At 45.1% G+C, this 25,109-nt stretch overlaps 1 protein-coding gene and 2 non-coding genes across 7 annotated transcripts in view; all 3 read left to right on the top strand.

The window, feature by feature from the left end:
• Window positions 1-410: 410 nt before the first annotated feature.
• Window positions 411-25,109, top strand: part of ATG16L1 (autophagy related 16 like 1) — a 32,412-nt gene continuing 7,713 nt past the window's right edge. Inside the window, exons 1-15 of one of the 5 annotated variants that reach the window (XM_053310586.1) lie at window positions 411-706; window positions 933-1,095; window positions 2,982-3,075; window positions 3,758-3,863; window positions 4,826-4,899; window positions 5,003-5,254; window positions 7,422-7,487; window positions 9,446-9,532; window positions 10,902-10,958; window positions 11,170-11,217; window positions 11,885-11,987; window positions 14,352-14,457; window positions 16,017-16,087; window positions 17,004-17,075; window positions 23,204-23,324. In XM_053310586.1, coding sequence (XP_053166561.1) covers window positions 981-1,095; window positions 2,982-3,075; window positions 3,758-3,863; window positions 4,826-4,899; window positions 5,003-5,254; window positions 7,422-7,487; window positions 9,446-9,532; window positions 10,902-10,958; window positions 11,170-11,217; window positions 11,885-11,987; window positions 14,352-14,457; window positions 16,017-16,087; window positions 17,004-17,075; window positions 23,204-23,324 — 1,372 coding nt within the window. In that variant the 5' untranslated portion in view covers window positions 411-706; window positions 933-980. Of the gene's footprint in view, window positions 1,096-2,981; window positions 3,076-3,757; window positions 3,864-4,825; window positions 4,900-5,002; window positions 5,255-7,421; window positions 7,488-9,445; window positions 9,533-10,901; window positions 10,959-11,169; window positions 11,218-11,884; window positions 11,988-14,351; window positions 14,458-16,016; window positions 16,088-17,003; window positions 17,076-23,203; window positions 23,325-25,109 lie in introns of all 5 variants that reach the window. The other 4 variants (XM_053310585.1, XM_053310588.1, XM_053310587.1 and 1 more) reach the window with 4 other exon arrangements.
• On the top strand, window positions 12,190-12,467 carry LOC128352700 (small Cajal body-specific RNA 6). Its single transcript, XR_008320594.1, has one exon. It is a non-coding gene; the product is annotated as a small Cajal body-specific RNA 6 (non-coding RNA).
• Window positions 16,306-16,568, top strand: LOC128352699 (small Cajal body-specific RNA 6). The gene has a single exon (XR_008320593.1). It is a non-coding gene; the product is annotated as a small Cajal body-specific RNA 6 (non-coding RNA).

The raw sequence follows: 25,109 nt of genomic DNA, 5'->3' as shown, positions 1-25,109 counted from the left end.
CAAGCATATTTTTAAATTTATTAATTATTGTTATTATTATTATTATTATTATTATTATTATTATTATTATTATTATTATTGCAAATTTAACTTGGCCGGTTAGGATGGAATGAGTAGGGTAGGACTTGGCTTCACGTGCAGGTATCAGGTCGCAGAAGTGGCAGAGAATGCGTCGGGGACGCACATTTGGTCAAAGAGAGTTGTCCCTTTCCTCAAACTCTATTTTGCCCGCAAAAGCGATACTTGCAACCATTCCCTCCCTAACATGGCGAGTTCAGAGGCACCTTATACCCATGATCCCTTCCTAAGATGGCGTTCGGCGAAGCCCTCCTGCTCGAGGCCGCATGGCACAGAGGCGTCCTAAGTGTTCGCCAGACTGTAAGCTACGCGAAATAAGGCGAAGTCGCAGCTATAGCCGACCTAGAGGCGGGATTAAGGGGCGCGCCACTACAGTGACCTCTGTGCTAGAGCAGAGAAGGCGGGTTCGTTGTCTTTCAGTCCGGCATCGGAAGACAGCATCGTGATGCCTTAGACCTGCGATTCAGGAGTGGAAAGCCCCCTGGTGACTCTGTATGACTCGGACTGACAGAGCTAGCGCCTGCGGGAAGTGGCCGCGGGGCTGGATGGGGGCTGCGGCCCGGGTGAGGCGCGGCGAAGGGACCCCGCTGGTGGTGGTCGCTCCCAACTACCTTGTGGGTATCCAGCGGTGAGTTTCTGCCCGCCACGCGTGTCTCTCCCCACGTGCGGGCCCAGTCGGTTGAGAGTGGCTGGCCGTCTGCCCTCCCATGCGCTTTCCAGCCTGTCCTGCTGAGGAGGGTTCGGTGCTCCCTGCCCGCTTCCCCGGACGGACCTCTGCGCCCGGTTGATTGTTTCTTCCTCCTCCTGTCCTGTGTCATCCTTGGAACTGAACGTCCTGCTCTCCCTTCTCCCAGGAAGAGATATTATTGGACTGGCTTAGCTTTGGGACTCACTCCGGGAAGATGTCGTCTGGCCTCAGGGGTGTGAGCCTCCCCGCCTGGAAGCGGCACATCCTGGACGAACTGAGGCAGCGGGACCGGCTGCAGACGCAGGCCTTCGAAGAGATCATCTTGCGGTGTAAGCAGCAGTGCTTTGGGGGGAAGCTTAAACGTCCTGAGCATAACTCGTCGGGTAACATCAGCCGTGCTGTAGTAGATGGATTCCTCTGCAATTGTTGTGTTGCTTTGGACAGAAGCATGTTCTGCTGTTATTGGCTCTCCTGGTTTTTGGAGCCTGTGTACTGAGTAGTACTAAGCTGTGTTCTCTGAAGTGTTCTGATTTCTTGGGGAATCTTGGCCATGCCCTTACTGAGGCTCTTGAAAGGGTTGGTTCTTGAAAGGGGCTAGGAGTAGGAATTCGATAGAAATATTCTTCTTCTTTTATTCTTGTGCATGATGGCCCAACAGCTTGATTTCCTTAACTGGCACCTCCAGTACTTGTGGGTGACCATGTTTGTTTATTTCAAACCTGATTTCCTGGCCCTGTGGGTGTACTTGAAGCACAATGTGAATACTCCTGTCAACTGTTTTTACCCTCAAAAAGTTCACTGTGGAGTTATTTCTTCAATATTATTTTCCAAAGGACTCCACTAGTTGGCTAAAACAAGAAAAATGCAGATTTGGTTTCTTATTTCTTCCTGGGTATTTGTCTACATATTCTTTGTGAAGTGATGTCAGTAGAAATAGTGACTATGATCATGCAGTCATTATGTGGTTATATGATGTTTCTCCCTGAGATGTAAAGCAGAAGGAAGGAGTTCTCCCTCAGTGTATGGCCCAACATATATGGAACAGGGAACTGCTACTGAGCAGCAAAGGAAGATTTGGCTATTCTGTGTTGGGTGGCAAGGTAATCGCCTTACTAGTTCCTCAATCATGGTAAGAGAAACTACTTTCTTGCCAGAGGCAATAGAGTATTTCTAGGGTTTGCCTGAGGCAGGCACATTAAGAGCATTTCTAGGGTTTGCCTTCAGGCCCGCATTCATTTAGACTGGAGAAGGGGTTTGCTTGCTAACTGAATCTCATGTAATGCTCCAGAAAATCCTTATCAGTCCACTGACATGCACAGAGCTTCTTCCCATCAGATGAGCAACAAAGGAGCGTACACACAGACTGTCTTGCTGGCAATGTTGCTGTTGCCCTTTTCTGTTCTCTCTTTCAAGACTGCCTGAGCAGGAAGGCGACCTTTCTGCCCAGTTAGTGTGCTTTGGTGCCTTGCAGAACAGACAAGTTGAGAGAGAGAGAGAGAGAGAGGTTTCTGCTTTGCAAATACAAAGAGGAGTGTGGTTCCATGCCTTCTGAATGTTGCCTTCCTTCCAGTGTTCTCTCATTTTTTCATCTGTGTGCGGAATGAATTTTGTTCTGGGTGGCAGTATCCAGGCAGTGTGTGCGCATGTGCATTCAGAATGGGACCTTCCTGATTCAACCTGAGCTGGATCTACAATGAACTGAGCAGACATCCAAAAACATGTGAGTGTGCTCACACCTGCACGCCTTAGAGGGAACACTGCTTCCTTCCAGTTTCCACACCCCTTTTAGCAGTGAGCTACAATTTGGAATAGCAGTGTTTTGCCTAAGTAAATAACTTCTTTATTTCAGCATAAATGTTGCCAGTAGAACCCCATTGTTAAAAACTAAACTTATAACCAAAGTGTCATGTATGTGACACATCAGCTGTTAGGGAGGAATACTATTCTCTCCAGCAAAGCCTCTCATCAGAGTGTGAACATCTAATGTCTCCTCAGTCAGACTTGAAGTAGCTGGCCTGCTTTCATAGCACCATTCTTCAAGTCGAACTCAAGAGGATGTCTGAAGAAGGTCATTCTGTATGTATTCCCGCTTTCCTACAGTTGTTTCATGTTACGAAGGTTACAGTGACTAATGAAATGCTAATCTTGTTTCTGAATTGTAAAATTGATGGGAATAGTGTTGTTGGTTTTTAACTGAACTTCTTTGTTCTGTCAGATAACAAGCTTCTGGAGAAGTCGGATCTCCATACAGTGCTGGCTGACAAGCTACAAGCGGAAAAGTATGACTTGCCAATCCGGCATGAGAGCAGGTATTTGCAGAGGCAGTAGTAGTCGTGTTAGTTGTGTATGTATTGTGCTTTTCTGTTCTTGCTAGCAGTGTATAAGCATTGTTGACTCTCTTGTGCATGACAGTTGGTAAAACTGCTGTGATACTTAAGGCCTGTGTGTGCTTTCTTGGAATTAGCTCCCTCTTGGTTCCATTGGGCATACTCTCAAGCAAATATTCATAGGATGACAGGCCCAGTGATAGGTGTGCATAGTTCTTTTAACAAAATTTGAAAGCTGGTGATACTGGATTTTTTTTTAAAACCCCAAGCTTAATAAGGCTTTTAGTAGAATATGATAATTTGTGTGAAGTGAAAGGGGATGGGCATACCTTGCTCTTTATATCCACAGGAATTGCAAGCCTTGATCTTAGATATTTAATTCACCCACAGCTATAATAGTCATGTGAGTTTGTACAGATAAGATTTTCTTGATATGTGGATGCAGTGCTTTGCTTAAGCAGTTGAAGGACTATATAACTTGATTCTTTTAAAAAGAGTTAATTGAATAAATAGGGCTGAGGATTCCTCAATGCTGCATAAATTAAATTTCAGCAGTAAGTGAATGTCTGGAAATAGTATTTCCAATTAAGGAGTAATTTGAAATGCATATCAATTAAAGAAAGAAACTCAGCATTTTTTCTTCTCTTTCTCTGGAATATTCCAGTCCAGGACATGATGGTGCAAGGAATGATGCTCACTTACAGGAAATAGCCCAGTTAAGAATCAAACATCAAGAGGAACTGACTGAGCTGCACAAGAAACGTGGCGAGGTTAGAAATACCCTTCCCATCTACACCATTTCAGCAGTTTTCAGAAATCTACACCATTTCAGTGGTGCTCTTTTGCAGTTGTAGAATAATAATTTGTATTTACTAATATCTAGTTTTGTTTGCCATGGGATTCCACAGTATGACAGCTGATCCCCAGTAGGGATTTTTCTTTGTGTGTGCACACTTCATGTGCAGTAAACATAGCAGTTACTCTTGTAGCCAGGCCCTTAAATGCCAGGAGTGTATGACACTTTCATTGAGATCCTTGTCTTCCATGATAGTTAGGTCATTCACACAATCAAAAACTATGTTCTACCCAGGTTTGGAAGCTGTGTGCGCTCCCCATTTTTAGTTGTGTGGAAGCAGGTTAGGATGAAAACCTGGGTAGAAGTGATTGTGTGGAAGCAAGGTAGAAGGAAAAGCTACCCAGGTTTTCCTCTTACCTTGCTTCCACACAACTGAAAATTGAGAGCACACACAGCTCCTAAACCCAGATAGAACACAGTTTTTGATTGTGTGAATAGCCTCATTATTTTGTTATTTAGTGTCATTGGAAGACTGGGGAAGAGGTAGAGATTTCTGCATAACTTTCAAGTGTGTTCTCTGTTAACAACTGAACCATAATGGGCTCCAAACATAAACTGGAGCTGATTATCATGGTATAGACACTTCATATTCAAACCATGAAGCTTGCTTTTAAAAATCAAAATACTTTTTGAATACCATGTGCTGCACTTTAAAAGGCTTACTCTTGACATGAGATATATTATGGAAACATACAGCAATGCCATGCTAGATATTTGTGCTCCTTGAATATTACATTTAATTCAGGTGAGGTGTGTGTGTGCATATCGTATGAAAAGTCTTTGTATGCTAATACTGTGGCACTGACTGTCCGTCATGAAGTATTTCTTTAAATAGAGTTCCTTTCTTTATGAATCTAGTTTCTTGTTTCTTTGTAGTTGGCCCAATCTGTGATTGATCTAAACAACCAAATACAGCAGAAAGATAGAGAGATGCAAATGAATGATGCAAAGTGAGTAGAGTCCATTTGCCACTGACAGAATTTAATCTCAGTGTAAAAGTCAAATGACTGATTTCTCATTGAATTCTCATTGTATTGGCTGTGTCTTTTGAAGAATTGTAGAATATGTGCAAAAGATAGCTGAGCTGGAAATGGAGTGCCAGGAGCTGCGTAACAAGCTACAGGATCTCGAAAGAGCCAATCAGACTCTTAAGGATGAGTATGATGCTCTCCAGATCACCTTTACAGCTCTTGAAGAGAAACTGAGACGAACTACTGAAGATAACCAAGAGTTGGTAACACGCTGGATGGCAGAGAAGGCTCAGGAAGCTAATCGGCTCAATGCAGAAAATGAAAAAGATTCAAGGTATGATAACAGCATGTTTCAAGTAAATCTTTTGAATATAAGAGAGCCTCTTATGATTCAAAGCCCCTTCCATACAAATGTGCGTGTATTCTCTTTTTTTCTGGGGTAGGAAAGAAGCTCCATCTTCCTGTGACTGAATATACATTGCAATAAAATAACACTTTATTTGCATGGATGTGAGTCCTGTGGAGACAGAGAATTATTATTATATTATTTATTCTGTGTGAGCCGCTTTGAACTTTTTTGTTGAAAAGTGGTCTGTAAGTACTAGTAGCAGCAGCAGCAGCAACTATAGGAACATAGGAAACTGCCATATACTGAGTCAGACCCTAGCTAGCCCCTGAGTCAGACCCTAGGTCTATCTAGCTCAGTATTGTCTTCACAGACTGGCAGCAGCTTCTCCAAGGTTGCAGGCAGGAATCTCTCTCAGCCCTATCTTGGAGAAGCCAGGGAGGGAACTTGGAACCTTCTGCCCTTCCCAGAGTAGCTCCACCCCTTAAGGGGAATATCTTGCAGTGCTCACACATCAAGTCTCCCATTCATATGCAACCAGGGCAGACCCTGCTTAGCTATGGGGACAAGTCATGCTTGCTACCACAAGACCAGCTCTCCTCTCCACAATTAATACAGTAACTCAGTGAATGTTGGGGGAAAGGGTATTTTTGATACTTGAAGTCAGTTATTTTCACTGTTTTTAAAACGGGAGCCACTTTGGCAAAAAACCTTCAGTGTGAGGGCCATTTCCCACTGTGCTGTCCACCTCACAGTACTGCTCTTTTCTTGGGAAGGTCCCTTAATAGAGATGGAGCCCTCCCTTAGGAGCCCTAGGAGGAAAGCACTGCAAGGGGCTACACTTCCTAGTACTCCATGATGGTGCATAGCTTCAAGAGGGCTCCATTTTCCTTAAAAGAGCCCCATTGACTCTGGGCAAAGTGTAGCACTGCACAGTGGCAATGATCATCTCCACATGGTGACAAGGGGACTATGCGGAGTATCAGCTTCTACTGAAGCTTTGCATGGGAACAGTTGGGGAGATGCACTTAGGGTTGGTGGGAGCCACCTCTGGCTCCTCGGGATGTGCACGAACGGGTTCAGAGGTCCTTTTCTGGACTGCCAAACTGGTTCGGAGGTCTGGCGTTTGGACCAGTTCGGCAGTGGGGCGTTTACCTTTTAAGGAGCAGAGAGGGCGCCCTTACCCCCACCCTGCTGCATTTCCCCTGCTGGCGCTGGTGCCAGAACCACTGGCATGGGGCTGCTGTGTACCTCCTTGCAGCCCCGGTCAGCGTAAAACCAGAAGTGCCCAACAACACATGCATTGGGCGCTTCCAGTTTTACACTGACCAGGGCTACAAGGAGGTACACAGCAGCCCCGTGCCAGTGGTTTCGGCACCAGCGCCAGCAGGGGAAACACAGTGGGGGCGGTGGGGGTGGGGGGGTGGTAAGGGCACTCTCCGTTCCTTAAAGGTAACACACACATACTGCCACCAAACCATCCACCCGATGGTTTGTGCACATCCCTCCTGGCTCCCAGGCCTTGCAATGAAGCATACTTCTTGAAGTTGAACAGAACGTTCAGCAATGTATGGCCGTTTCCCACAAACATTTGATTGTGAACTGCCTTAGGGAGTATGTTTTGATAGGCAGTGTAGAAATTCTTAAAATACACACATACTACTTTCATCTGTATAAGTGGTCTCTGCTTCCCCTGGCCATTTATCCTTGCAAGCATGTGTGTGAAGTGTGAACTGAAAGACTGTGTATAATTAGCCACAATTCCTGGCTGGAAAAATGGCTGCATAATCATTTTACATCTGTGATCCATCAGTTCACATGTTACGTTTCTGTCCACCTGAATGGTTACAAGGGAACCTTAGGGCTGTTCACATGAACAAGAAATGTATTATGTGAACTGCCCCTTGAAATGACATGTTACAAAACCATATGCCAAAAGCATATCATGCAGCAATATTCTAGATCAAGAAGAGTATAAAGATGTAGAGAGAACGTATTGAAGCACCAAGTCTCCCAACTTGCACTGCTAAGTAATTGTGTTTAACATAGTATGTCCTTTTGTCTTGTGACTACTGAGTTCCAACGTGTTGAATGCTTTGTGTATGTAATATCAGCAAATGCTGACATAAGATTTCCCATCGTTGTTTCTGTGTAGGAGACGACAAGCCAAGCTCCAGAAGGAACTAGCAGAAGCTGCAAAAGAGCCATTGCCAATTGAACAGTAAGTATTTACTCAGCCAGTTCATCCCTTAAGTGCAACAAGCTCCAGGACTGGGCAGTGAATGGGCTCATGCCCATGAGAAATATTGCTGGCTTATTTGAATACTGACTGTTCTGTGTTACATTTTGCCTCTAGCATTTTGTACCCACATTTATGATCACATGGTTAAAAGGCCCTTAATTTTGTCAATAAGAAAACACAAGGAAGCCATTAAATTTATAATTGAAGTTGCCAGTGTTCACATAACTTCATTGCAGAAGTGGAATTATGAGGAAGATGAAAGAAGGGAGCTTGCACTAGGGAGGGTAAAGAGATGAAGTTGCTGGCCTGTGAGTATTAGAGGATGGAATAGATATTGGGGAGTAGGGGAAGGGAACTGATGAAAGGTTGCTGATCTTTCCTCAGTAGTTTTTGTCATGATCCTCGTGGGTGGGGCAGTGTCTACTACACTCATTTTATTTCTCTCTTTTCTGCTGCCAGATGCTTCTTGCACTTCCAAACACCTGGCAGGGCTTGGCCTCTGTCCTAGAAATGTATAACTCTCTCAGACCCTTAATTCTCAGCCAGTCCCTCTGGTCTGTTCTTGCCTCCTAAACTTGGACTTCACATAGAGAGTGGTGCATACTGGGTAGGGACTGGCTCTACCAGTCCTCTTCCTATGTTTTCTGGCAGTAATGGGCCACTGTTGGCTGTGCTTGTATTCACTTGAGGCTTTAAAAAGAAAGGTTGGTGTTTTTGTTTTGTTTTGTTTTAAGGGCGCAAACTACTAACACTGGCTCACAGGGGCTAATTGATTTTGAGAGCTAGTGACTTCCCTGACTGTTTCTGAGGCTGCCACATTTTTTAGCCTGTGTGGGGGTGGTCTTGTTTTGGGAATGCATGGGAATCACAATTGGTACAATGCTAATGAAGCGTGTGCAGCTTATTGGGAATTCTAGGGGTGAAAACTGACCAAAAAGAAAGAAAAAAGGGAACAATCTCTTCAGTATTTGTTCAGAATATATATGCCCCATCTATCCTGAATGCTCAAGGCAGCTGATATTCAGACAAGTTAAGCCAATGCTTTATACCTAAAATATTCTGAAACTTAATCTTGCCCCTGGTCACCGTTGACAAGCTAGACTTTACATCCAGGCATGTAGCAGTGCAGGACACACACACACCACTTTAAAATAAAAAAAAAATTAGTCATGCCTCTGCAGGTATAAGCACTGATAGCACTCCCAGTGGTCAGCTGCTGCCATTTCCTATCTGTTTTTTTACTCCAGAACTTGGAGTCATTTTCTGCCACCCCCTAGAGTAAAAAACAAGGTGACTGGCAGCAGCTGGCCAACAGGAGCAGTACAGTATAAGCATTTAGCATGGCTTAATTTGCTGCTGCCTGGTGGGGAGAAAAAAAAATGAGAGAAGAAGCCCTGCAGCTGCTGCCAGCAATCTTCCCCCGCCACCCCTCACCAAACTAGGTGAGTACCCCTTTTTTGTGGATGGCTACATTTGGGGGGCTCAATTGCAAATACACTTAATTTGGCTGCTTTGACCCAACAATCTATATATTTATTTATATTTATATTTATTTATATATTTATTTATTTTAAAGTTAATAAAATAGTCACAGCAGAGCTACTCCAGTCATTAGGCTTACATTCCCAGTGCTCATGAGCTAACAGTCAGTAGGCTAATGCTCCCATAACCTGAGTGCCTGTGCTCATAAGGAAGAAGGCAAGTTTCTGTGACTAAAAAAGTACAGAAGCCTCCCACCCCCCAACACACACACACACTCTCTCTCTCTCACACACACACACTCTCTCTCTCTCTCTCTCTCTCTCTCTCTCTCTCTTTGGATGTTTAGGAAAGCAAGTTTATGCTCTCTGTTAAGATAGTATGAAACTAGTAAGACCCCAAAAAACTTTCCTTCAACACTTGAATGATTCAGGAGGCATGATCCTGTCCTCCTCTAGGGATGACGATATTGAAGTGCTTACAGATGAAACCTCCGATCCAGCTGAGGACACATCTCCAGTGCGTGCTGTTGGCCGGACCGCTAGGTAAGAAGTGCAGGGAGGAAGAGGCATGCATCCCCCCCGCCAGCCCAGAAGTTAATGAAAGATTTTGAAGAGTGGGTGGGAGGGAGGAGCTGTCACTATCCTTAATGATGACACAGTGGGAGTACTCCTGTGTTTCAGAAAGAAAACTATTTGAGAGTTTGACTTTTTCTTCTGAGTAAATGTATAAATAGAGTCATTACTAATGAATGCCAGCAAAGGAGAAAACTAGTTTATTGAGTATCTCTCTTCCATGGCCCCATTGAAATGAAGTGGAAACTTGCATAGCTGTTGCATGCTTCTATTTGTTCCAGTGGGGTTTGAGCAGGAGAAGGTCCAGTGAGTTACACTTGTGCTATTCAAGATGTTGCCAGCAACAGGGTCCCCTGAGGCTTCATTTTTGTAAACATGGAAAAGGCACCTTACTCCGTGTGTTGTATCTTTCTTGTATAATATAATGCTATTATTAAAAAAAATACCTAGAAGCATTTCATAATTCCAGTTTCCCACTAACCCAGTAATCTCTCCCCACCCCCGCACACGCCACGTGTAAGTGGACCGTATGCGGCACCTGCCCCCTCCTTCCCCCACCCCCTTTGACATGACCGTGGTCTCTCCCCAAGTCAGAAAGTGGTGTGCAGGGCTAAGGTGGCAAAAGCCTAAGAGCTGCAGCACTGCCAGCTCCATGCCGCTCTTCCAGTTCAGAAAGAATGTTCTGTGGAGCTGCCCCAACCCTTCTTTTGACACCCGCTTCAGAAAACTGGGATCTCCTCATTGCACCCATTCTGGCGGCAGCACCTGCAACTGTAATGGGGAGAGGGAAGCAGGCTCTCCTTGGGTATTTGCAAGGCTAGGATTGATGGAGGTTGAACGCTTTTTAAATGCCATCCTAATTAACCATGCATATGGGTTGCTTTTCTTGAGAGAGACTGTTAAGAAGCGACTTTCTTTCCAGTTCTATATTGGGCCATGAAAGCATTTCAGTCAGAGCCCCAGTACAGACCCAAACTCCTTGTGGAATAATCATTCTAGTGCTAAAAACTTGCCTAGTCCTTCATTTTATTCTTAAGGATGATAAGAATATCATCTAATCATTTAATATTCTTAAATGATGTAAACCCATTGAGGTTCCTCTTTTCCTGCTCTTATCAATTATGAATGGAGGGTAATTCATGTTGGCCTGTGTGAGCATCTTTATTCCTGTAGTCCCAACCTGGTGGCTCTTTGGGCTGTCCTGTAAGTGGTTGACTTTCCTTAGTGAATTCAGCAGTTGGTGAGCAAGTATATTCTCCCTGATGCATGTTGGGGGCTATATGTGTGTTGGTCTTTGCTTGAACAATAAGGTTTAAATCTGTCCTCCCCTCCTCTTTAGTAAGCGACTCTCCCAGCCTGCTGGAGGCCTTCTGGACTCTATCACTAATATCTTTGGGTAGGTTAGAATACATTGCCTCTTTTGTTACATACCAGTTCAATATACGCCAGCATTTCAGTGATGCAAGGAATGCAAACAGTTGTCCTTTTGTCAGCCTTTTTTTTCTAGCTTCTGCCTCTCTCTCTTTCTCTTTCTTTTTTTCCCTTTTTGTTTTCAACTTCCTGTTCCTTACATCTGCCGTCTGCTGACCTCTGATCTTTCCCTCCAGTCTGTCTGAGTCTCCCCTTTTGGGACATCACTCTTCTGATACTGCCAGGTGAAAATTCGCTTGAAATTATTCACACTTAATCCAGCATGTGAGTGAGGGATGCCTTCAGCTCTTGTGGCTGGGGATGATGGGAGTTGTAGTCCCAAGCTTGGGAACCCCTGCGGTAGCCAGCCGTTGCCGTTTCTTCCTGCACTAAGCGGAAGATCCATGTTCAGTAGCAGGACTGCAGTGTGAGCTTTTGGAATAGGCAGTACTTGTAGTTTGTATCTTTGCATTCACTGGGGTTATTTCATATGGGAGAAGAATAAGCATGATTGTAAATAGCTGCTGGAACGTGGTGGAGCAGTGACCCACTGAATCAGCTAATATTAATTCAGGACTCCATATATCTGTTGTAAAGTTGGTAAGCCTGCTTTCCCCACCTGCCCCTATGCCAGCATTGCTGACATAGGGAATTGGCACACAGTCCAGCAGGTCCACATGAGAGACCAGTTGCAGATTGTAGTGGTCAAGTGGAGTCCTAGCCATGCATTTGTTGGGGGGATGTAGCCACCCTGCTGCTGATAAAGTACTTGGATTGGACCCGGGTCTCTCTACTCATTCCCTCCCAATTTTACCCTATTGTGTAGTCGGGATCATCCCCCTACCTATAACTTGGAGACGCAACTAGTTCCTGCTTGTGCCTTAACTAGGAATTGTGTGTGTCCTTTCTCAGGAGGCGCTCTTTGTCCTCATGTCCTGCTCCTCAAGACAATGTGGACGTACATCCAGGTGTAAGCAAAGAGATGCGAGTCCCTAACACTGCGCTGTATGTCTTTGTAAGTATATTTATCTTTCAGAGCAAAACCGACTGAGTGGTATATAGGCGAGGAAAATCTGTTCCTGCTGCTTGGAACTTCTTCTTGTTTTTATCACTTGACTGCAACTGCTTGAATTCATGCAGAGTTACCCATACTTCTAAGAGTTTTTGAAGACAAGCTTTAAACTCAGTGCCTTGTTAGTTAGCAGATGTCTGGTTGAGGTCAGTGATGACTAGAGAAAGGTCTGATTGCACCAGAAAATTGCACACTCGTTACTTTCTCAGCTCCCAGCAATTTTGTTTTCCTCTCTCCTCTCTATACTCCAGCAATGTTGTGAGGTGTTAACAAGGCTGCTGACATTATATGGATAAAGTCAGTGCATGTCACCCACAGTGTAAGGGGCTTGGCCTTGGCTGTCATCCAACAAAGCCAATCAAGGAGCTGTTCATTTTGGGGTGTGTCTTGAGGTGCATGATCTTTAGTTTTCAAGCTGAGACCTCTTAGGTTTTTTTTTTAAAAATGTGAATGGCAAGGGAGGGAGTTCTTTTTGTTTTGTCTTCAATCTTCTGCATATAATGGCTTCTTAAATGACAATTTGTATATATAACTTTATTTTTAAAGTTGTTGGCAGGGGGTAGAATTGACTATGCATTTGAAACTAAAAGTCTCTTCAAACAATCACTCTCTCACATGATTCTACCACAGTTTGGAACCCCAGTGTGCATTGTTCCCTGTAACAGGAATTCCAAGATGTTGTTGACAGTGGCTCCCATAATCCCCAACCAAAGGCCATTGCAACTGGAGATGCTGGGAGCTGCAGTCAATGACTTCTGGGAATCATTGTTACAGGGAATACTGCCAGTATGCACAAATACGATAAATAAATAAAATTAGCTGGGGGAGCATAGCTAGCAGATGCAGTACTGCTTCCCCCGCCCAAGATTGCTGTACACGGCAGGGGGATTGTCTGAATTCTGTTAATGACACGGAGAAAGAAAGTACAATACTTAAAGAAGATTCTGTAACTTAGGTGTTTACAACTCTAAAACAAGATAGAATAGCTTCATCTTCAACAGAATTACTACATAGTTAAGGGTTTTAAAAGGTGGCGGGGAAGGGCTCTGAGCCTGTTTGTACAATACATCCTCTGACCCTGTGAAATCACATGGGGGAGTTGTTCGTCTACATGGGTCTCCCAACTCAGAGTGCCATTGTTCTACCACATAAGTGTGTGTGTGCGGGGGCTGGGGGTGTTAGTTAATCAAAATTGCCCTGCACCACACAGTTTAAATATTTATTTAAATATTTAAATATTTATTTGTAGTATTTATTCCAAAGTATTTAAGTCTCACAGTGAGCAGTGTTTTTGATGGAACCACCACTTCTATAGAACAACAGTGTATCTCGTGTATGTGTGTGCCTAACTGGGGAGACATGTAATTCTGAGGAGCTGGTGCATGTATCATCCAAACCAGCTCAAATGTCTTGAAACTTGTTTGTTTGATTTTTGTTCTTGGAGCCAGTTAATAGATCTTTGCGGGGGGAAATATTTTCCTGTCTTCACTCTCATGTTGTCAGATTAACCATGGCCGATATTTTTCTTAACCACTTTAAAAATGTAAACTTTCTGCAATTCCTCTGGTATTTTGCAGTGAATTTTCAGGCAGCTGAAAGTCTCATTTAAGTCTCATCCAATTTAATTAAACAGATAATGGTTGGTTTTTAACTATTTTTTATTGTTAGATTTTTATACCACCTTTCATTAAAACAATCTCAAGGCGGTTTGCAAAATATTTAAAACTATCTAAAACCATAAAACAGTTACACAATAAAAATATTAAATTGGAATATGAAAATAAAATAAGTTTTAAAAACCTACAAAATAAGACCATAAAATACAGAGCAGCAGTATCAAAAACAACTTGTATTGTATCCAATATGAATGGTAACTTAATGCCATAATGTGATTGTATAGTTTCAAAACCATATTGCATTTACTGACTTTTGTTCTGCCCGCTCTCACTTCCTTTATGATGTATGTAATTTGTATAAAATTGTTCACACTAAGCAATTAAAGTAATGGATGGTGTTCAGAAATTAGCCATTTGTTTTACCTGCTTAGTGAGGGAGAGGTCTTTGGGAAAACTGAAAGTCCTGAGGTCATTGTTCTGGGAATTTTTATACTAGGTGTTGGATTGTTACCTATGCTTCTGTTGTACTTGGAATCAAATAAGAGAGAATAGTGGAATGCTCATATTTGAGAAATGATCCATTTGGCTGGTCTTTCAAGTTTTTGCATGCTGCTCTAGACAGACAAATCTGGACTGTCTCTCTGATGTCATCTGTAATTCTTGTAAATGTATTGTTTCTTCACTCCACTAGGATGCTCATGATGGGGAGGTGAATGCGGTGCAGTTTAGTCCTGGCTCTCGGTTACTGGCAACGGGTGGCTTAGACCGGAGAGTCAAACTCTGGGACGTCTTTGGAGGTAAGCATCTTGAGGAAGGGGGTAAGTTAAGAGATGGCAAGGACACGCAATGCAGACCAAAGACACTCTTTCTCATGCAAGATGTCAGCTTCGGTTTATAAAATCTTGGCTGCTTTCGATATCATCAACCATTGTATCCTTCTGGGTCACTTGAAGGAAGTGGTATTGGGTAGCACTGTCTTACAGTGGTACTGTTCCTACACCTCTGGCAGATTCCAGATGGTGTCACTTGGAGATTGCAAAGCGATTGTGGAGTTCCTCAAGACTCCATAATATCTCCAGTGCTTTTTAACATATACATGAAACTGCTGGGAGAGATCATCAGGAGGTTTGGTGCAGGGTGTTATCAATATGCTGATGACATCCAGATCTGTTTCTCCATATCAGCTTCATCAGGAAATAGCATAACCCCCCTAAAGGCCTGCCTGGAGGTGACAATGGGCTGAATGAGGGATGACAAACTGAAGTTGAATCCAAATAAGGTGGAGTTCCTGACTGTAGCGGGATGGGACATGAAGTTTAGATCTGCCTGTTCTGGATGGGGTTACACTCCCCATGAAAGATCAGGTACGTTGTCTGGGAATGCTCCTGGATCCAAAACTTTCTCAAGTTGAGGCAGTGGCCAGGAGCGCATTTTGTCAGCTTCAGCTGATAGACTAGCCACGTCCACATCTGGAGATAAATGACCTTAAAACAATGGTACGTATGCTGGTAACCTCTAGGCTTGACTACTGTAAATAACTCTTCATGGGGCTGTCTTTGTACATAGTCTGGAAACTATAACTGGAACAGAATGCGGCAGCCAAAGGTCTCTGGGTCAAACCAAAGAGACCATATAACACTGATTCTAAAAGAATTACACTGGCTGCCGATATGTTTCTGAGTGAAATACAAAGTGCTATTATCTATAAAACCCTTAATGGCTTGGATCCAGGGTACTTAAGAGAGCGCCTTCTCTGTCATGAACCCTGTTGCCTATTAAGATCATCTCGAGAGGTCTGGTTATGGTTGCTGCCAGCTCGTTTGGTGGTGACTTGTGACCGGGCCTTCTCTGTGGCTGCTCCAGGGCGCTTAAATATTCTCCCTGTTGAAATAAGAGCTTTTAGGAAGAACCTCAAGATGTGCCTGTTTTCCCAGGCTTTTAACTGAAATTTAATTTAAAAAAAAATATGTTTATCTTAAGATTGTTTTTTAACTTTTATATTTTTACATTCGCTACATTTTAAATTTGTACACCACTTAGAGATGTCTATATCAGGCGGTATAGAAATATTATAAATACATAAATAAAATGAGCATGTAGTTGTGCATTTAGTGTGATATGGTAGCCAAGAATGTTTGTTTGGATATAGGAAACCCAAGATCAGCTCACACTCAGCTGTGCTCCAAAATTGTTCACTAGTCAAGAAGATGGAAATCCCAATCATTGCATGATATTGCTGGTCATGGGAAATCTATTCTGTGCTTTATTGTTGCAACCGTCTGGCTGAATGAAACTGACACTGAGGTCCAAGCTTTTTATTACCTCCCAACTCTTTTTTGTTTGTTCTTGCACACAGACAAGTGTGAGCTTAAAGGTTCCCTATCCGGCAGTAATGCAGGGATTACGAGCATAGAATTCGACAGTGCTGTGAGTATGTGTGAAGCCATTCTGGCAGCTGTTTTCCACCATCATTCTTTAACCATGTCACCAAAGCTACACCATACTTTTCAGAAAACATTGTAATGATGCACACTCAACTTTTAGCCAGGTTATAAAATGCCACTGTTTAATCATTTTGAGGCAGTTGACATACTTCTCTGATTTGATGGTTGTTTTTTTGTTTAGGATTATTAATGTTTTGCTGAGGTCAGTGATGAATAGTAAAAGGTCTGATTGCTCACTGGTGTTGCTCCTTTACCCTCGCAATTCCCAGCAGTTCCTCTTCCATCTTGCTCTAGAAGTGCTATGACTGGAAGAGCTTTTGCTGATAAGTAGTGATGTATTCATCTTGTGTTACTCTTGAGTATTGGGTAGACACAGTGAAATTCCATCCAACATAAACAAATATAGGAATTTGAGGTATTGGAGCCATGTCCGGGCATGTGATCTCACATTTTTAGCTGAGACCTCTTTTGCAGCAAAGCGTATCTCTGCTGAAGAGTTCTGTCAAGTTTTTGGTAATGGGAGGCAGAAGGTGTGAAGGGGACAGTAATATACTAGCATTCACAGAACGGAGATACAAGAAGGAAAAACAGTAGATGAGAAAAGGAGTGCAGAGACTTAAATGTAAGGAATAAGAGACTAGTCAAGAGACTTGAAGAAATTCTCTCAAGGTATCAAAAGAGAAGATGAAAGGGGAGGAGATTATCAGGGCAAAGGCAGCAAATTAGACTAATATGCAGAAAAGGGTGTAGTGGAGAGCTTGGCAGTGGCCTAAATTGGTTAGGGACAGGGGATAAGATAATGGAGAGCAATATTAGCTGTTGAGGACCAGGCAGTTTGGTGGTCTAGATGAAGGAGGAAAAACCCATAAAGGTGCCTTTTTAATTTCCCCCCACTTCAGGGATCTTATCTATTGGCAGCTTCAAATGACTTTGCCAGTAGGATTTGGACCGTAGATGATCATCGGTTACGGGTGAGTATCTTTGTCAGAGAAGTCATGGCTTATGGGACTACTTCTTGTTGTAGTTATAAAGATCAAAAGACTCAAGACCCTTGCAAGGGGCAGTCATAGGTAGAGGTGTACAAATTGATTCAAGCTTGAATAGGGGTGATTTGATTATTTGAGCTTGAATCAAATCACCCCTAGAATAAAGGGCCTGATTGTAGTTTGTTTTGAATCCCCCCCCCCCCTGCTTTGAGCTCAGATTGATTTGAGTGATTCAAATGGCGAACACCATTTTGGAGAGCTGCTTTTTCCCTTGCTGATTGGCTTTCTGGCATTGGCTTCCGATTGGCTTGAGATCTTGCTTCTTGGTTGGCTTATTCAAATCAGGTGTTGTCATTGGCAACTGTGCCCACATTCGCTGGGCAGAGGGAGCAGGGAGTGGGACGGCCAAAGGGAGGATTTTCAAAACGTATTTAAGGGGCTGCTTGGAGGCAAAGAGACAAGAGCCATTTGTGCCTCAGAAGCGAAGGATTACAGAGAGACAACAGCAGCACTGAGAGCCTAGACTGGTGGTGGTGTTCCAGACCCGCCTGGCCCAGTGATTGGAGAGAGAGGGGGGCGGAGCCTGCTGGCTTATCTGTGTCTCTGTTTTTTTAAAAAATCCTTCTAATTTGCAGTGCTTACAACTGCTTTTATTTTCTTTTTCTAATTTTATGTTTTAAAAATGTACCAGCAGCCCCCAGTGGCTTTAACTGGGTGCTGCTCAGAATTTATTTTTATTTGGATTTTTTATTCTTGCTTGTATCCAGCCCCCAGTGGCTTTAATAACAGGGGTGCTGTGCTTATTTTTTTTAAACCCCCCCCCCCACACACACACACCTTTTGCTGCTTCATTTTTGTTCTTTGTAGGCTGGTGTGTTCTGTCTGGTGCCCAGCTTGCCACAATCTCTGTTTCCCTTTGGAGTTTTGTTTTGTTTGTTTTATTGGGTGGGTGCATACCCCCCTGCCCCCTCCCCCCCGCTGTTGAGTCCTGGTGTCTGCTCAACTCAAGAGTGCCTCTGAGAGCAACACTTGCAGACTCCAGCTGAAGACACTGGAAGCCCCCAGCAGAAGACTCCAGAAGGTGAGAGACACACCCCCACCCGCCTTGGTCAGGTTATAGAACTTAGAGTTCTTTAAATAGTGGCTAGTTTGGGGAAGGGAGGGATTAGGTACTAGTAGGACTTTAGGACCAGAGTGATAGGTTTGAGTTAGAGAGGCCACAGTAATCCCCTGCCCTTTCCTAGACTTCCCTTGGAGTTGCCCCATTGTTACTCAGTCCCCTCAAAAAAGAAAAAGCCCCACCCCCAAATAAAAGCTGCTTCCTTAGTTGGGGGGATTTACTTTTTCTAGCTTCTGTGTGTGCTTCACAGTGCTATAGATAGTGCTGTGTGTGGCACACAGCTTTAAAAAGTCACCCCCTGGCTCACACCCCTTAAAGGTACTTCTTCTCTCCCCCCGCTCTGAGTTAGTACTTAAATCTTTTAAAAACCCAAGATGGCCAGAGGGGTGTGAAGCAGAGCCAGGATCAGATTGCTAAGCAGAGGAAGGGGTGATGTTGCTGGTTGACCCCACTCTCCTTTCTTGAGGAGCCTGGTCCCGCAGTTGAGCCGCTTGTGCCAGCAGAGGTACAATGCGGGGAGGGTTGTCCCCCCTGTTGGGGAAGAAGCTCTTCCTGTGGCAACAGAGGAGGTGTCATCTGTTGGTAGCCCAGTCAGAGTGTTCTCTCCACCCTCGCCAATCCCCGTTGGCAGTGCAACATCCCCCTCGCCCCGCCCCCCCCCCCCCCCGGCTGAGACTGAGGAGGACTTTTGCTTCCTGGAACTTCTCAGCCCCAGACAGAGGGCAGTGGTGGCATCAGGCCCCAGAAGGAACCAGTAGACTCAGTAGTACCACCACCACCAAAATGGTCCTAGACCCATAGCAGCCTGGTGTGGGACCACTTTGAGCTCCACCATGCTGCCTGCATACACTGCCACACCACGCTGCCTACATACACTGCCTGCATACACAGGTCAGCAGCGGTAAGGACCCCAAGCATCTTACGACGGGGATGCTGCAGCACCTGTGACGGCATCACCCAGGAGTTTATGCTCCTGCTGGCAACAATAGGCCTGATGTATCTTCAACTAGCAGCAAGGCACCTGGACCTGCTCCCAAGCAGGAGAAGTTGCCTGCGCAGTTGTTTCAGTCATTGGGCAAGCATTTTGTTTGTCCAGAGCCTCATCTCATCAACTAGAAAATTGGGGAGATGATTGCTTTGTATGATCAGCCATTCCAAATGGTGGAGAATGCCGGCTTACACCGGCTGCTCTGGCTGCTCGACCCTGACTACAACATACCCTCATGCACCACCTTCAGCAAGTGGGTGGTGCCCTCCCTGTACTGAGTGTGCAAGGAGGCCATGTTGTGGCTGCTGTGTGGCACCAGCATTCACTGTGGATCTTTCGACCAGCCCCAGTGGGAAGCACACCACTTTCCTGTCCCTCACGGTGCACTGGTGGGGGCAGGAGAGCAGCAGCTGCTGCTGCTGGTGGCGTGGCCAACCCCTCACATGCAGTAAAATACAGGTGGGCTGTACTGCATGTGGAGGTGCTGGACACTGACTACATGGCAGATAAGCTGTAGGCCATGGATCGCTAGGTGGGGGAATGGCTATCCAGGCAGCCAAAACTTCGCTGAGAGGTCATAATCACCAACAATGCCACCAGTGTAACTGAGGAAGCCGAGCAGGGTCCGTTTGTGTTCATCCATTGTGTGGTGCACACTCTGAACCTAGTTGTGTTGCACTTGGCCCTTCTGGGTCTGCGGCCAGCTGAGACATCCCCGCTGCAGTCACTGAGCGCCATCCTGCTGCTGCTGCCGCCACAGCTGCTCTTATGGAGAAGTGCCACGAGATAGTAGCTTTCTTCCACCAGAGCAAAAAGGGTAGACAGATGCTCAAGGAGAGGCAGTTTGAGCTCTGCCTACCTGAACACGTGATCCCTCAGGATGTTCCAACCCAGTGGAATTTCATCTTTCTCTTGCTCCAGCTTCCTGCAGAAGCAAGAGGTGGCCATCCATGCCCTGGCAAGGAGGAGTGGCTTGGAAGTGTGCTGCCTATCCAACCAGGACTGGGTACTCATTCAGAGGTTGTCTTGGCACACGAGCCATTCTTTGTTGCCACAAGCAGCTTGTGTGCCAAGACAGCAATGCTGAGCCAGGCTTTGCATGCTGCTCTTCGCCTCGAGAAGATGATGTGTGAGCTCCCAGCCACATTGACCACATGGGAAGCAATTGCCTTGGCAGGTCAGCTGAGGACTAGAGTGGTGGATTGGATTGGCACACCTTTGGGTGCATTGGCAGCACATGTTTTGTCCTGCTTCTGTGACCCAAGGATGAATATGACAAATATCTATATACCGCTTTTCAACAAAAGTTCTCAAAGCGGTTTACAAACACAAACAAAGGCTCCCTGTCACCAAAGGGCTCACAATCTAAAAAATAAACATAAGATGTTATCCTCTGGAAGGATTCTGTGCTGAGGCTGGATAGGGCGAGTTGCTCTCCCCCTGCTAAATAAAGAGAATTGCCAATTTTAAAAGGTGCCTCCTTGCTCAGTTAGCTAGCAGGGGGCAAAGAGTTCACCACTGATCACCTGCCAAGATGGAGGGACCTCCTGGTTGCAGAGGTTAGGCAAGCAGAGGAGAGGAGTTGGGGGCGCAACCAGGAGGAGGGTGCTGGTGCACCTGCTGCTAGTTAGGGATGTGCACGGAACCACAGAAGCGTGGTCCGGCACTGGGGGGGAGTGTGTCTTTAAGGGGGGGCAGTACTACTCCCCCCCCTGCCGCTCTTCCCCCTCCAGCGCTGGAGTTGCCAAAAACGTTCTTGGGGTGGCAGAGTTCCTCCCTTCCGCCCCTGCCCCTGTCGTTGTCTGTAAGGGTTAAACTAGAAAGAGCTGGTGGCGCGCATGCGCCCTTCGCGGCGCGCACGCTCATCTTTGCTGCTTGTGTGCGGGCGCGCAGTGAAGGGCACATGTGTGCCGCCAACTTTTTCTAGTTTAACCCTTACAACGACGGGGGCAGGGGCGGCAGGGAGGAACTCTGCCGCCCTAAGAATGCTTTTGGCAACTCCAGCGCTGGAGGGGGAAGAGCGGTGGGGGGGAATACTACCCCCCCCTTAAAGACATACTCCCCCGCCCTGCCGGACCGCCGGAATTCTGGACCGGTCCGGAGGCCTTTTCTGTGGCCCCGGACCGGTCCGTGCACACCACTACTGCTAGTGCACAGTCCACTCCTAGCAGCAGCATCACTACCACTTTCCGGTCCAGCAATGTGGTGTCCCTGGTAGAGCCAGGTGAATCAACGGTTCCGTCTCCACGGTGGTTCATGGATGGGTTCCTTGACGCCTTGCCAGGGATATGAGAGGAGCCCACCGAACACTGTGTCCTGCAATACCTGCAGGAGCCTGTGGCAGACCAGGAGACGGAGCTGATCCAGTTTGGGGCCAAGCTTGACCAGACTTGGTAGTGGTTGCTGGACAATTCCTCTTGTGCCCGCCAACCAGCATCCAGAACGAGAGGGTGTTCTCCATGACTGGGGTCATGCTGACACCCCCATCGTACACAGACATGTATGCTGATATGGTTGAGCCCCTGGTCTTCCTGAAGGCTAGCCTCCCACTGGTGGGCTATTCTGAGTTGGCCATGGGGAGTGAATGACTCCTGTTAGGGGTGTGCATGGACAATTTGATGTGGTACTATCCTTATTTGGATGGAACCATGGGTATGCAAACTGGTTCAGCTGAACCGACCAGCTGAGCCAGTAAGTTTAATGAATGGTTTGAAGCGATTCACAATTGGATATTGTTTTAATTGTGTTTTAATAAGTTTAACTTTTTAAATTTTAATTGTTGAAATATGTTAATCTTTTTATTGGTTGTTTTTATTCTCTTGTAAACGTCCCAGAGAACTTGCGTTTTGGGCGGTATACAAATATGCTAAATAAATAAATAAATTGAACCACTCAAACTGGCCTGGTTCATGATGGTCCGGTTTGCAGTAGAACTGGTTTTGCATATCCCTAACTCATGGTCACCCGTACCGCTGCAACACCACTGGAAGCTCGCCCCACCCTGGCCAACCCCAAACAGATGTGTCATAGTCTGTCTGTTAGTTCTGCTGACACATGCACACACACCACCGCTATGGCCAATGATGAGGTGATTGACTGGTGCCCTGACCCATGTGACTGGCTGTCAGCTGGCACCCAGCACCAGTCTGAGACCATCATGTTATCCAGACACAGGCAGGCAGGGATGTATGCTGGAGAATAAAGAAAACACCTACTCATGGTAAACGTATAAGTTTTGGTTTTTGTCAAACCATTGGTCCATCAGGCCATGACTGCCCTGTTCTCCTGTCCCTCAGTGACAGGCAGGATGGAAAGAAGGAAAGTTTGGTTTTGTGGTTTTGTCAGCACTGAGTAAGTATAATATGCTTGCTGTTATATATCTGGTTTTGTTGAATCGCAGATTGACAAAGGCAGAACTTCGGTGCTGGCCTTGAGTTGTGGTTTGGTCTGTTTGTGAGATGGTGTTGTGGCAGGAAATGGACAGTGGCAGCTCACTCTGGTGTTTCTAGGACTTATCAATGGGGAGCAATAGGGTGTTTCAAGTTCCCCATTATTAATTCCCCAATTATAAATACTAAGCTGTGTGAAATTTGGAAGGAGTCCTTCTAGGATTGGAAGAACTATTTCACTGGATCAAATAAAGGGCCAACTAGTCTAGTGTTGTGTTTTCTAAGGTGATGAGCCAGATGCTGGTGGGAAGCTCACATAAACCATCCTGTTTTCTTTTATTTGGTTGGGTTTTTTAAAATTTCTTGTAGTTGGTCTATTGCCTCTGAATACAGAGATTCTTTTTAGCTATCATGGTTGCTAAACGTTGCCTGATGAAGAGATAGTCTTCTGCACAGCTGTTTGTGTCTACAGCACTCTTTTCTGGGATTCGAGGGCTAAAACTGGCCATTTATACAGAACTAGGATTGAAGTTGGGTAGTTCTGTTGAATGGCATGATATTTGAATAGCAAATATCACAAAGGCTGTCCACTTACACAGTGTCTGTCTCTTTCCAGCATACGCTAACAGGGCACAGTGGGAAAGTCTTGTCGGCCAAATTCCTGTTGGACAATGCGCGCATTGTGTCTGGGAGCCACGACAGAACTCTCAAGCTGTGGGACCTGCGCAGTAAAGTCTGTAAGGAAGTCATTTTGCATTTCATTGTGGTTTCATTTCTTGTGTCTCTCTCTTCTGTGTAAAAATGGGTGACTGGCTTGAAACATTCAAAACTGCTACTGACCATCATTCTATTCTGCTATCTTCATGGGCTCAAAGCTGGCTTGTTCCCCCTAAGTCATAAGCATATTTGGTAATGGGTTGGGCCCCATAAATTGAGTAATCTATTAAAACCACACTCTACTGATCAATTAGTGGGAGACCTTAGGTTGAAATCATTAGTAATATCTGTCATTTGATGGTGGCTGCAGAATGCACAGCGAATACTGAGAAGATGAAGCCTAGTTTTGAAATAAATCTAGGCTTCTAATCCCTTTTGGCACTGAGCAGGGATCCACAAATTTAGGCTTAGCTCACTAGCCAGCTTGTTATTTATAGTTGCCACCAATCCCCTATCTCCCCTCAGTTCCTTTTCTGGCACATAGGCAGAGGACTTGGGAGAGAAGTAGGTCTTCTGTCTGTCATTTGCACTGAGAGATGGAGGCAGTAACAGTGGGAGCCCTCTCCTACTGCTCAGAAAGGACTCCTACTGTTTCTTTCATTCTCAAAAATGGCAATGGAAATGAGACCTCTGGGGGGAAAATCTGTGTGGTGCCAAAGGGCAGGGAGCACTTGCCACTGGCAAGTGGATTTGTAGACGTCTTATGTGAGCGGTGCCAGGAGGAAAATGGCCCATGTGCCTCTGTGAAGTGACATGAGCACATTTGCATACTGGTGCCTTTCAAAAGAGGATGACCCACCTATGAGTCCGTGTCTTAGGTACTTTTATCAGACATGTTTTAATTAACTGAACCAGGTGTTTTTACAGACCATAGCCATCACTGTAAACCCCCTCACTTTAGTGACCTTTCTAGTTTGAGTAGAACTGCATGCTTTTTAAAATGTATGTGACATGTTGGTGCTTTAGAATAACCAATTTGTTTTGATATGTCCTAACACTTTTTTTTTAAACTTCTAAGTGCTAGATCTATCTGTTTTGTTGTGCATTGTTTAGTCCAACCAGGCCTCCTTGACAACGTGCATCTAGGCCACCTTGCAAAAGGTTTGGCCATGACACTGACGTGCAGTGCTCTTTGTTCCTGTTCTAATGAGGCAGGAACTGGAAGAGGTTGCAAAAATGTTGTGCTGCTGAAACCATGCCAGAACGTCTTGTGCCAAGCACTACTCTTGGGTCCATGGAGCTCACAGCAGGGCCATTAGTGCTTGCTTGGGGTCCAGATACCCCAACTTGATTGCACAACAATGTGTAGCTCATGCAAAACTGGCCTGAAATATGGTCTGTATTGTACTGCATCCAATGCTCACCTGATCTACAGAGAGACATGCTTACAAGCAACATAAACTGGCTGTGGCTTCAGTGACTTCAAGAACATGCTAGCTTGCGAATGGTGCATAAGGCTGGTCTGGAATTGGCTTCTGCCACCTAATTAGGCTGAAGTAGCTCACATAAATCTTGTAGAGAGCAACAGGAGGATTAGTTCAAGCAGCACTGCTTATCTTGCAGCTTTGTCCTAAAGGAGGATCTCAGTAGCAGAGAGGGAACTTGGCTTCTCTTTCACACTTCAAAGGTCTTACAGCCACCACTAAATCTTTAAGTAGTTGAGCAAGAGGGCTCTCCTGTGCCTTCAAAGACTGCAGAAGTTTTGAGTTTTGTTAACCTTGCAGAACAGTGCATTCCTGTTTGAATGTCTCACCATAATGCTCGGCAAGGAGCGAGGAAATGCTACTCTTTATACTGTCACAAGG

This window comes from Hemicordylus capensis, chromosome 3 (assembly GCF_027244095.1).
Source record: "Hemicordylus capensis ecotype Gifberg chromosome 3, rHemCap1.1.pri, whole genome shotgun sequence".
Taxonomy (NCBI): Eukaryota; Metazoa; Chordata; class Lepidosauria; order Squamata; family Cordylidae; genus Hemicordylus; species Hemicordylus capensis.
This window is presented reverse-complemented; position numbering and strand designations above follow the sequence as displayed.